This window comes from Trachypithecus francoisi, unplaced genomic scaffold (assembly GCF_009764315.1).
Source record: "Trachypithecus francoisi isolate TF-2019V2 unplaced genomic scaffold, Tfra_2.0 Lachesis_group21, whole genome shotgun sequence".
Lineage (NCBI taxonomy): Eukaryota > Metazoa > Chordata > Mammalia > Primates > Cercopithecidae > Trachypithecus > Trachypithecus francoisi.
Genome location: NW_022681467.1, coordinates 2,570,409 through 2,581,617, shown reverse-complemented (window position 1 = coordinate 2,581,617; position 11,209 = coordinate 2,570,409). Strand labels below are relative to the sequence as shown.

The window sequence follows — 11,209 nt, the reverse complement described above, 5'->3', positions numbered from 1 at the left end:
TGCAGATGAGCTTAAGACAAAAATCCAAATCTCCATCTGTTCCAAGCTTCTGTTTCAGTGCTCAGGAGCAGGTTGCTATGTCCCAGTTCTCCTGGCGTCTTACCTTACAACTTCTCTAGACCATAGGCCTACCCAGCAATAACTGCACTTGCCTGTTTCACAGAATATGTGTCCCACCTGTGATGTGGAAGATGGCAATTGACCCATCCATGTATAACCCCACCTCCAATATTTGGCATTTAGATTTAAATATTGATATAGGTTATCTTTTGTCTTGAACCACTGTATGTTGATGTTGGAGAAACATATCCCAAATCGAATTCCTTAGCCTAAAATCACATAGATTGTGGTGAGCCTTAAGGTAGATATTAATGTGTCAAGAATCACTGATGTGTCTGGAAAAGTAAAGAAGGTGGAAAATAGACTGAATCGGTTTTCATCCCCCAAAAGGAAGTATTATCTCTGGCATGGATTGAACTGCTTAAGGTTTCAAAATAAGTGCCAATGTTGGAGATTTGAGGTTGATCTCTAAATAACACTTATTGAAGAAGTGGAAAATTTGGCTGAATCAAAGGAAAACTATTGCAATAGATCCAAAAGGACCCTGAATGGAATCAGTTCCAGGAGAAAGCCACTGTTGTCCATGCCTGGACAACCACTAAAGAAGGCGGAAAGAACACGTTTGTCAAATTGGCCAAGTCTAAAGAGAATGTTTCCAAAGAAGTAGAGGTAAACATTGTCCAAGTGTCAAAATGAGAAGTATTGAGAACACTGTGATCAGTGTACATGAAGTGGCCAGAGGCGGGACAGCCCCAAATACCCTCTACAGAAAGGCTCACAGTGACAAGGGGCCATTGTGACAGAAATTAGAGTGGTTGGAATGAAAGGTTTTGAGGACCTCAGCTGATGATTACATCTGGCACGTATCCCTGACTTTATTTTAAAATAAAACTTGCTCCCAATAGAGAAAAAGAGGAGCCCAGAGGCTCTTTTGACTTAAGAATGAGGACGGGAGATAGTGGGTCTTCTAACAGCAAACAGTCAAATCATACATACTATAAGAGGTCACACAATGTCACTGTATACGATCTCTCAGCTAAACTTGATCCAAAACCATAGGTGAGGAAAGGAGGCTTCAGAATGCTGACGTGCACCAGGTTTCCCAGCTGCAAGGCAGAACACAAGGACATGAACCCAAGCATCTCGACACTTTCAAACGAAGCTTGGGAAAGTGAGTCTGGTTGTCAGAGCCTTTCGAAGAGACAATCATTATATTTAATTCTCCAGAAGAAACTCTCTTGAGTTCTGATCCCAACCTGACTTGGACCAAAAGTCTAAACTCAAAGCCAAACAGTAAAATGCAATCCCTTTTCTGTGCCTTGTCGACACTGTCCCAGACAACCTGGTAATTGCTGATGAGCCATGGAATCGTCTGCTCCTCTTTTTTGCCTGCCTACCCCTGGTGGGAGCTTGGACATTTGGGTCCCTCTGCAGCTCCTCTGCCACTTGCCTGATGAGAAAGTTGTTATCAACATGCCTGGCTTGTGAGGGATGTTCCCCCAGAACTGGTGATGAGAATGAGCAGCACAAACACTGTCTCCGGAGGGCCTGGTCCTGCTGGGCCTCCTGCCAGTGCCTTCCATACATCTCCCCATTCATCTTCATGACACCTCAGTGAAGGAGATACCACAAGAGTTCAATTGCACTGTCGTGGAAACAGAAGCTCACATAAAGTAGAAATGTGCCCCCAGGAAATGCAACTAGCAAAAGGTGCAAATGAGACCTGAACTCACACGTGCCCAACTCCAAATACCTCCTCAGCTACTGCTTTGCCTCCTTCCGTGGAGTCTGTAAACCATACAAGTCATCTAAAGACTCCAGCCTCTACAAATGGAGCCAATAATGGTACTATTTCCTTACAATCAGTCAAGATCTCCCCACTTATTCTGTCTGCAGTTCTGCACTCCGGGCTCTCAGTGATAGACATCTGGTTCCTCCCCTTACTCTTCAGGACAAGTGCTTGTCTGCATCAAAAAGGTAATTTCAGCTTCCTAGGAAGAAAAGCTGCCTGCAAGAACAAATCTCATGTTTCCAAAGAATGAAGGAAGAGGGTGAGTTTGCAGGGTGAGGTGCTTGTGATAACAGTAGCATCATTAATCACTGCCAATACATGAAGCTTTTCTGAAAAGCTGGCATCCAAACTCAGACCATATGCCCAAAGAGAAGATCTTAGCAGAAAGCAGCAGCCTGAGGATGGGAGGCTGTGGCAGGGAGTCCGGGGCTAGAACCAGGGAACAGACCCATCTATTCTAGCAGGCAGGGCCCAGGAAGTGTGCCTAGGCCTGGGATGTGCCCAAGAATTTTTCTTCCTTTCCTGGCCAAGATCCAACAATGACCTTCTTAGCTCAGGCCTGTGCCTCTTTCATACAGCCAGTCCAATAGAAAAGAGACTCAAAGGTAGCCAGCCTTTTGGAGAAAGGGGACTACGATAGAAATGCTGTTGGAATCAGAGGGTGGAGAATGAACTGCTCCATCATCAATGCTGGAAAAGCCAGCTGTGCATGCAGGTGGTAGGGGAGAGGATCGACCCTGGGATTCTGACCTCGCACCACACACACTCAACCTCCGGTTGGATCACACACCTAAGTGTGAAAAGTAAAAGAAAGTACATGGTGAAAGAGAACATAGAAGAGCATAGGAAAGGATTGTTAAAATGAAAAATACAAAAGCACATACCCTAAACAAAACATTGATACATTAAACTTCTTCAATTTTTAAGAAAAATCTATATGGTGAAAGAAATCAGGCCGCACCTGGTGGCTCATGCCTGTAATCCTAGCACTTTGGGAGGCGGAGGTGAGAGGATCACTTGAGCTCAGGAGTTCAAGACCAGCCTAAGCAACATAGTGAGGCCCCCCCACCCCCTCGTCTCAAAAAAGGAAAAAGAAAAGGCAATCATCAGCACAGCAGTCCCTAATAAAGCTGAAAGGAGACTATCTCATATGGCTGCAATTTTCTTTCTGGCCTACCCTAGAGAAGCTCTCACACATGTGCACATGAAAACTGGGACAAAGGTGCCCGTTGCAACCCCAATTTAAGAGGAAACGAATGGAATCAACCCAGTGTAAAATCAAGACAGTAGAGAATGCTTTAATTAACCACAGTCTGTTAGTTATCATCACAAGCACCTGATCCTACAAGCTGCACCCTATTTCACCATTCCCAATTAAATCAGGAAGGACTTAATTAACTACAGTCCATCAGGACAAGGTCCCGGAGAATTTAGCAAAACAGTGATAAGGAAGGAGCTAGAGCGACAAGTGTCAACACAGGTGACACTCACATATATGATGTGAGTAAAGGCCTAAAGTGGTGAGAAATACAGTCATTATTTATGCAAAATGCTAAAAACATAAAACATAAAATTATATACAATTTTGGTTGACTGTTTCTATGTGAGGCTTAAATGAGTCAACGAGGCAGTGCCCAGCAGGAGTGAGACTTGTAAGAATTCTAGCCATTGTCAGCATCATGAAAGAGAAAGCAACACCAGTTTACTTAAGCCACTGGTATTTAGAGTTTCTATTATGTTGAAACCTACATTTCACTTAGTAAAAGTGGAATTGTAGGCTGAGGCAGGAGGATCATGAGGCCAGTTCTAGACCAGCTTAGGCAACATAGTGAGACTCCATCTCTACAGAAAATTTTAAAAATAAAAAAGAAGTGGTATTATGACATTTTTATACTCTTTTAAATTTAAACTAACTTAAAATTTTTTGAAAACTAAAGTACTTAGGAAAGAAAACACTGGGCTGCGTTGGATGGGAGAGGATTCCATTGGGAGCACAGCAGAAGCTTAGCAAACGCCCACTGAGGAGGGAAGGCAGGTGTGTCCGCAAAGGCCGGCGAACAGGAGGACTGCTGAGGGTGACTGAGGCAGCACTTCCTCTTCAGAGCAAAACTCCCCGGCCCAGGGCAGCACCCCCGACCTAGCCAGAGTGAGGGACCTGCTGGACCCACAGGAGGGAGGAGAAACAGCCCACGGGCCTTCCGATTTGCACGTGGTATGAGCGACCCTGATTTAGGCCTCATATATTTAGTGGTAATGTTTGTATTTTTATTTCCCCTTTTGTCATTTTTAATTCAGTTGTTATTTCTCTTTCTCAGTTTAAGTTTGCCATAAGTCTCTATGAGATTAATTCCTTAGATTATCAAAACTCAAAGTCAGCTGAAGACAGCTAAGAAGAACCCACCAGATGGAAAAACCGGAGGAGGGGAGGGAGGAATGGAGAGGGCCCTGGAATTCCCTGGCAGCCGACCCCACCCCTGCCCCCATGCCCAGAGTTGCCCCTTTGATGACTGCTGTGACAGCAATCCCTGGACCACTCTGCTCTGAGTCCAGGGCTCCTCCCTGCCCCTGCTGTCTTCCTTTGATCTCCTGGATGCCACCTTGTTTTCCAGCACACGGAACCCCCGGGAATGCTGGCTTGTCTGGGGAGTCTCCTCAGGAAATGCCAAGCAGGGAGAACAGGGAGTGTCCTGAGGATGTGATCCCGAAGCCCAGCAGGCGATCCTGAAACTGGCAGGCCCCACTGAGCCTGGCCCGGCTTGAAAGAGACAGTGAGCAAGGTCGCACAGGACCTTGAGAGCATGTGGCTGAGTAGGCCGAGCAGCGAGGGACATGAGTCAGAACCTGGGGAGATCACTCAGCTGCAGGGTCTGTGGGAGCTGGGGAGAGTGTCCTGTGTCCCGAAGAGTCACTGGGCTTCCCCTGGTCTGCCACCTCACATTCAGCTTCACAGAAAAGGGCCAGTGGCTTGGTCCTGGTCGCTGCCAGCATTCTCTAATCATTCAAAGGAATGCGTCCAGAAATACAGGACCTCGTTTCTGGAAAAGCAGGTCCATTTCAGTGAGGAGTTACTGGGACCTTCCTATGAGACCACATGGGTGTTTGGTGCCAGTGCCAGCAACACAAACAGGGCACCACACAAGTCCCGGTGGCTCCAGAGACAGACAGGCCAACGAATGCCCAGGAAGAAGCTGAGTGAGAGAGAACTCTTGCAAGGGGTCTCAGGAGAAAAAGCCTCTCAGACCTGAGACCTGGGGATAGCCCCTCAGAGAGCTGTTAGCTGCGGCTGTGAAAACCTCCCAGACCTGAGACCTGGGGATAGCCCCGCAGAGAGCTGTGAGCTGCGGCTATGGGCTGGCCAGCCAGTCCCTCCGGGCCCTCCGGTTTCACTCTGGCCCCAGCAACGTGTTGATGTCTTCGGGGCTCCACAGCCTGGAGCCCACATGTACTTCTCTTTACCTGACTAAGTCTTGATATTCCCATCTCTCTCCACCTGGGAAGGGAGGCCATCCCAGGCCACTGGGGATTCAACTAGAAAATACACACTTGTAAGGGTCTATGGTGTCTGCACACCCGTGGTCTCACTTCTGGGTGTGGGGATACCCTGCCCCTCCTTGGATGCACAGTGAGGACGGAGCTGGTGCCCAGGACCCTAAACCACTGCTCATGGAAGAGCGAGTGTGGGCACTCCCTTGGAGTGCATGTGCCTATCTGCCCTCAGAATGGTGGGGGACTCACTGGCGATTGGCAGGATGTCCCATGTTCACCAGCCCCTGACCTTACAAGGTGAGAGTGACCTCCGTGGGCATTGCAGGCCTCTCTCAGGACACTCGCAACCTATTCCAGGTATCAGGATTCTAGTTCTCACAACACCTTATGGCCTGCTCATCCCAAAACCCATGAAGGCATTTCCACCCTCACTGACACCCCCTTCCTACCCCTATGTGCACCATCACTCTCCAGTTAAGAAACCATGTTACTTACGCTTCAGCTGCAGTTCCAGTGAACTCAACGCCATCAGAGAAAGGATACAGACACCCTGGGTGATGTTTTTGGCACATCTGGCTGCTTTCCTGGAATGGTTACATTGAGTTGCTTCTTCTTTGCACACAGGGTGTAGAAACAAATTCTTATTCTTTATCACCAGGCATGCTGTCTGAGCCTGTTCTCCATCCCGTGTTCCCCACAAAAACCATGCTCACCCCCTGACCTCCATGTCCCTCAAGCCGAGTTACTTCTTATTTGTGGTTTGGTCTGTATGCACCTCCCAGGAAGTATTCTGAGCCTGCAGCACTCAAAGTGTGGTTTCGAGACCGGGAACACTCCATCCTCTGGAAGCTGGTAAGAAATGTAGGTTCCCTGGTCCTGCTCACAGCTACTGGGTCAGAATCTTCAGGTGGGGAAACTAGGAGCTTGATTTTTAACATGACTTCAGGGGATGCTGGTTGCTTCTGAAGTGTACAAGGAGCTGCGAATAAACATCAAAGGCATATTTCACAGCGACAAAGCTGAAGTCTGGTCTGGGAAGAGTGCACTATTCAGTCTTTTCAGAGCCCCATTTGCTGCTGGAGTTGGAGGCTGGGAGGGTCTTGGTGGAGAACTCAGAATCTCCACCCACAAACTGTGCCGCTGAGCTGTGCCAGCTGTGGCCACAAGAGGGCACCCGTGACGACCTAATGGGCGCACCTCAGCCATCCCTGGGGGCATCTTCGTCTTTCTGGTTCTCCACTGCTCCAATTGCAAGAGGCCACCCGTCCTGGAAACACCTTTGAGGAATAGGGACAGCCATAAGGAGCCAGGCCCCTAGTACCAGCACTTGGCAGCGCGTCCCAGGCTTGGGAAGCTGGATTCAGGGAGGTGCAGAGAACAGGGTTGGGGGCTCCTGCTCTAGGTTTCCTTAACCCCTGCCCAGGACCCCCAGGCTGGTGCCCCCGTCCCAAGACCCTCGGGGGAGCAGACACCTGCAGGACCTCGCACCAGGCCTCCCGGGCTCCCCGCCTCTCTCTCAAGAGGCTCAGCGCTTTCTCTGGGGCCTGTGCCTGCCCACCCACGATCCTAGCGTCCACTGTCATCCCTTTCCATCCTTTCCTGCCTTTCCACTCATCCTCTCCTCCCATCCCACCTCCACTGCTGAGTCCAGCGCTCACCTTCCACTCATACCTCTTGCACTTGTGTTCCAGTGCCGGGCTCTGACCTCCACTGGGGCGCCCAGTGGAGGGCCCCTTTAGCCCGCAGAGGTACTAGGGCAGCTGAGGCTGGGCCTCATGTTCAGGGCACTCTCTCTCCCATTGCTGGTCTTTCCCAACCCACCTGCCTGGGTGCTGTTCCTGTCCCCTGAACAGGAGATGATTTAAACAGCTTTGGAAGAAGAGAGGCCATGTGTGGGAGAGACAGGCTGTAACCACAGAGATGAGGCCTGGAGGGAGGAGTTTCTGCCCCAGTAAGTGAGTTTAAGGGCCAGACCTGAGCCCTGGAAGGCTCCAGTGGACGCCAGGTATCTGAAGGGCAAAGGCACGGGCTGCTGGAGCCTGCATCACGTCGAGTGCACAGAGGAGGAGGGCTCTGCCCTGGGCACTGTCACTGCTTCTCATGGGCTTCCAGCTCTTGGTGACCTATGCCTGGTGTTCTGAAGAGGAAATGGGTGGTAATAATGAAATAGTCCAGGATCCTATGTTCCTTGCCACAGTGGGGTTTGCCTTGAACACTTTCAACGTGCAGAGCAAGGAGGAGCATGCCTACAGGCTGTTGCGTGTTCTGAGTTCCTGGAGAGAGGATAGCATGGACAGAAAGGTTGGTGACCACATCCTCTTCTGGCCTGTCCTTCTCCATCTGCCCCGAAGTGAGGGACCAAGGTGTCTGGTCTAGGAGACTTGGTTCACCCTCGGCAGCCCATAGTTGGGTAGTCCATAACCAAGTACGGTACTTTCAGTTTTGGAAAACATTGAACTTAAAAAAAATTTAAAATTAGATAAATGTCTATTCACATGCAAGATATATTTTTCAATTTTCATGATTTTTATGACATTGTATAACTGGAGAGTGACTTCAGAATAAGGACTTCTAAGGAGATGAAGCTGACAAGAAGAGAAAATAACCAAAGAGACTGAGAAATATTTCAAGGTCATAAAATGAAAATGGAAAAGCAAAGACACACACACACACACACACACACACGGAGAGAGAGAGAGAGAGAGAGGAGAGAGAGAGAGAGAGACAGAGACAGAGACAGAGACAGAGAGAGAACAGTGAGAATTCAGGGCAATAAAGAACACCATTGGCCCTGAGAGGCCACTGTGAAAGGTCAGTTCTCTGATCTCCACCTTCTCTGGGCTCCTTGCTCTGTCTGCACTTAATGAACTGAAGGCTGATTTACACTCTTCCTCAATGGACCTTCATCCTAAAATGCTTGTCTTTTTGATGAAATCATTAATGTGGTCAGCAATGCACAGTTCATCTGGGCTTCAGGCATGAACAGTTAAAATGCCCTCCTAATGGAGCACTTCTGGTTTAGAGAGAGGAGCATTTATCTTCCTTTCTCGGAAGCAAGAGCCTGAAAGAAGGGCAGAGGGACTCCAGTGCTGCACGGAACTTAAGCTCTGGAAAGACTCTGTGCAAGGCCCTGGCTGATTCTCTGCCTCTGCCCTGGATTCTTCTTTGCCATCCTCAGGATTGCAATGCTGGTACAGAGGAATTCTCCTCCTTGCTCATTTCCTGCCTCCTCTCAGGAGAATTAAAAGCCTGATGCAGCCCTCAAAGGGGCATCTGGTCAAGTAATGGTGTCTGCTAAGATTCATGCTAGAACCTTGGAAGTCTCAGAGATTGAGATTGGCCAGACCTCATGCTTCTTCTTTCCCAGTGCTTTGCTTGATTCTCCAAGACCTCGGTGTAAGCCTCCATTCTTAATACCGTTAGAATAAAATGTAAGCTCCTTACTATGGTCTATAAGTACTAAATGACTGTAAGTCCTAAAAGCCTTCCACATGGCTTCCAGGATATGGCAATCACAGGGTCATGTTGGGGGCTGGGAAGAATAGATGGGTGGGACGGAGGCTATGCAGTGGAATGAAATAGAATGGAGTGGGAAGGAGGGCAAGGAGAACTTCAACATGCACTTTGCAATAGGGCAGGTGGTGTCTCTTGAAGCCATTTTCCCAGGGTTTGTGCCTGTGTGTAGTGGTAGCGCTCTGTGTCGTTTTTCTTGGTGGAGGTCGGTTGGAAGGTTTTGACAACACGCTGTAGATGAGGCTCCCTCTGTCCCAGGGCTCAGGTTATCCTGAAAACTCTTGGAGATCCAACACCCTCTTGGACTTGTGGCTCTGTCCTCTGGGAATGCAGCTACAAGATCACATGCCTGCTGAGAGTGAAGCTGGAGTCTCACCGTGGGAAATGGGGGTGGGTGGAGGTGGAGAATGTGTTAGTGGGGTCTGACTCAGCCTGCATCCTCCCCAGACCCACCATGCCTACCTGCTTTTTGCTCTTAACTCCTCAGGCTAGAGAGGATCCCGTGGGTTTTACCTCCAGTGAGCTGATGCCAGGCCCATGGGCAAGCTCTCAAATGCAGTAGGGTGTTGGGGTCTCTCTTACACAAATGGTATCTTCACTAGCAGCTACTTAGGGGTGAGAAGGCGGTGCATCCACTTGAATCTCTTTTTGTCCAACAGTGGCGAGGTAAGATGGTGTTCTTCATGAATCTGCAACTGCGCCAAACTGTATGTTGGAAATTTGAAGATGACATTGACAACTGCCCTTTTCAAGAAAGCCTGGAGCTGAACAATGTAAGACAGGGCATCAGCTTTCCTCAGGTCCACAACTGCGAATGCTGCATGGGGTGTAGTGTGGGCACAGGAGCAGCTGACAAAGCCATTCCCAGTGACAAAGGCAAGTGAGCCCCCAGCAGGCTCTACCAGGCTGCCCTGCTTGTGCCTTAGTGGGAAGCCCAGTGAGGCAGGAAGCCCCGGGCTTCACTTTCAGGGCCCCGGCCAATCTGAGTTTCCTGACTCTGCCCTCTGACACCATTGCAGCTGCCTGCACCTGGACCACATGGCCTTCAGAACTTTCTCTCTGGTCTTCCTCCCCATTTCTTCCCTGCCTTCTAGAGAAAGAGCCTGGAGACAATGGTGACAATGTCTGTGGATACTTTTCTCATGGTTTCCCTAGACCCAAAAGTGGTGGAGGCTGAGAAGAAGCCCCACTGCCCTGGCTCCTAGGCCCCGCTGAGCTGCAGATCCTGCTCTAGGGAATGAGCTCCTAGTGAAATCTGGCTCTGGGAAAACTTCCCGTTCTTAGTCAACCCCCTTATTGTAAGATGAACAAACAGGTAACTAACTGCCTAAGTCTTGGAACTGCTTCCACTGGGACAAAATGTTCTCCTGCTGCTCTTGGGTGCAGGGATCACACCAGGACAGCCTGGGGTTTCCCTGAGGGGCACGGGCTGGAGGAGGAGTCATGGCACAAGTGACCCTGGCTAAGGAGGGAGCCTCAAATCACGATGTAGTTGAGGATTGGTCTCAGGCTCAGGCTAGACCTGAAGGCCAGAGCCACGTGGCTCGATTGCTGGCCCGGGAATGGGCAAGGTGGAGATGGAACCTGTGTCACGGGCAGATGCCACAGGATTCCGGAACCTCCCCAAACCCCGCCCTACTGTCTCTTCCTGTTTGTTCCCTCAGACCTTCAGCTGCTTCTTCACTGTTGAAACCATGCCCTGGAAGACATATTTTGAACTCCTGAACAAGACCTGCTCAGAGGGGCTCTCCTGAGTGGAAGCCACTCACATGCCTGGCCACATGCTGTCCCCTCCCCCGTGGACACCAGCTGTTCCCAGGAGTTGCACATCAGTGGCTGAGCAGCTCCGTGCATATTTGTTCTCTTACTTTGCAAGTGTCTGAGGTTTTATGACTTGGCATTTTAGAAACTCCTCATTGTCCAGGTCCCTCATGTAGAATAGGTCATTAAACATCAGCATTTCCAGAAGCTTCCTGTGCCATGTTCTGGAGGGAGGGGCTGAGCAGTTGATGGAGTTCCTCTCCGAAAGGCAGCCTATTTGCATCTGTGTCAGTGGGGTCCTCCCTCCCTTAGGACCTCGTGAGCCAGCTCCAGGTGGCACAACCAAGATGAGTCTGAGCTGCTGTCTCCATGCTCATGGCTGATGGTGACCCATGTGGCCAGAGGTAGAATGTCTGTGATCTTGCAGGACACCCAATGTGCACGATTGAGCAAGACAGGGCCTCTGGGTCCCACTCAGCACATGTGGCCTCTGCTCTCGAGGGGAGGCCCACACACCTTTCCTGGTCCGTGGAAGGCTGGTGAATAGAGGAAGGACTTCTAGCTTCACCCTTATAAAGTTGTCCTGGCATCTGGGGC

The 11,209-nt window shown here is 49.7% G+C and overlaps 1 protein-coding gene across 1 annotated transcript; it reads left to right on the top strand.

Moving 5' to 3' along the window:
* The first annotated feature begins 7,275 nt into the window (after positions 1 to 7,275).
* On the top strand, positions 7,276 to 10,819 carry CST9 (cystatin 9). Its single transcript, XM_033185315.1, has 2 exons — positions 7,276 to 7,639; positions 9,511 to 10,819. Exons 1-2 carry the CDS (start codon positions 7,439 to 7,441, stop codon positions 9,733 to 9,735), a joined length of 426 nt encoding a protein of 141 aa, XP_033041206.1. The 5' UTR covers positions 7,276 to 7,438; the 3' UTR covers positions 9,736 to 10,819.
* Positions 10,820 to 11,209: the final 390 nt, after the last annotated feature.

Excerpts from the sequence above, each read along its gene's own strand:
- CST9 (XM_033185315.1), top strand. The coding sequence starts at position 7,439 with ATGGGCTTCCAGCTCTTGGTGACCTATGCCTGGTGTTCTGAAGAGGAA. Across the intron at positions 7,640-9,510 it reads AGGATAGCATGGACAGAAAG|TGGCGAGGTAAGATGGTGTT; the intron begins GTTGGTGACCAC and ends TTTGTCCAACAG.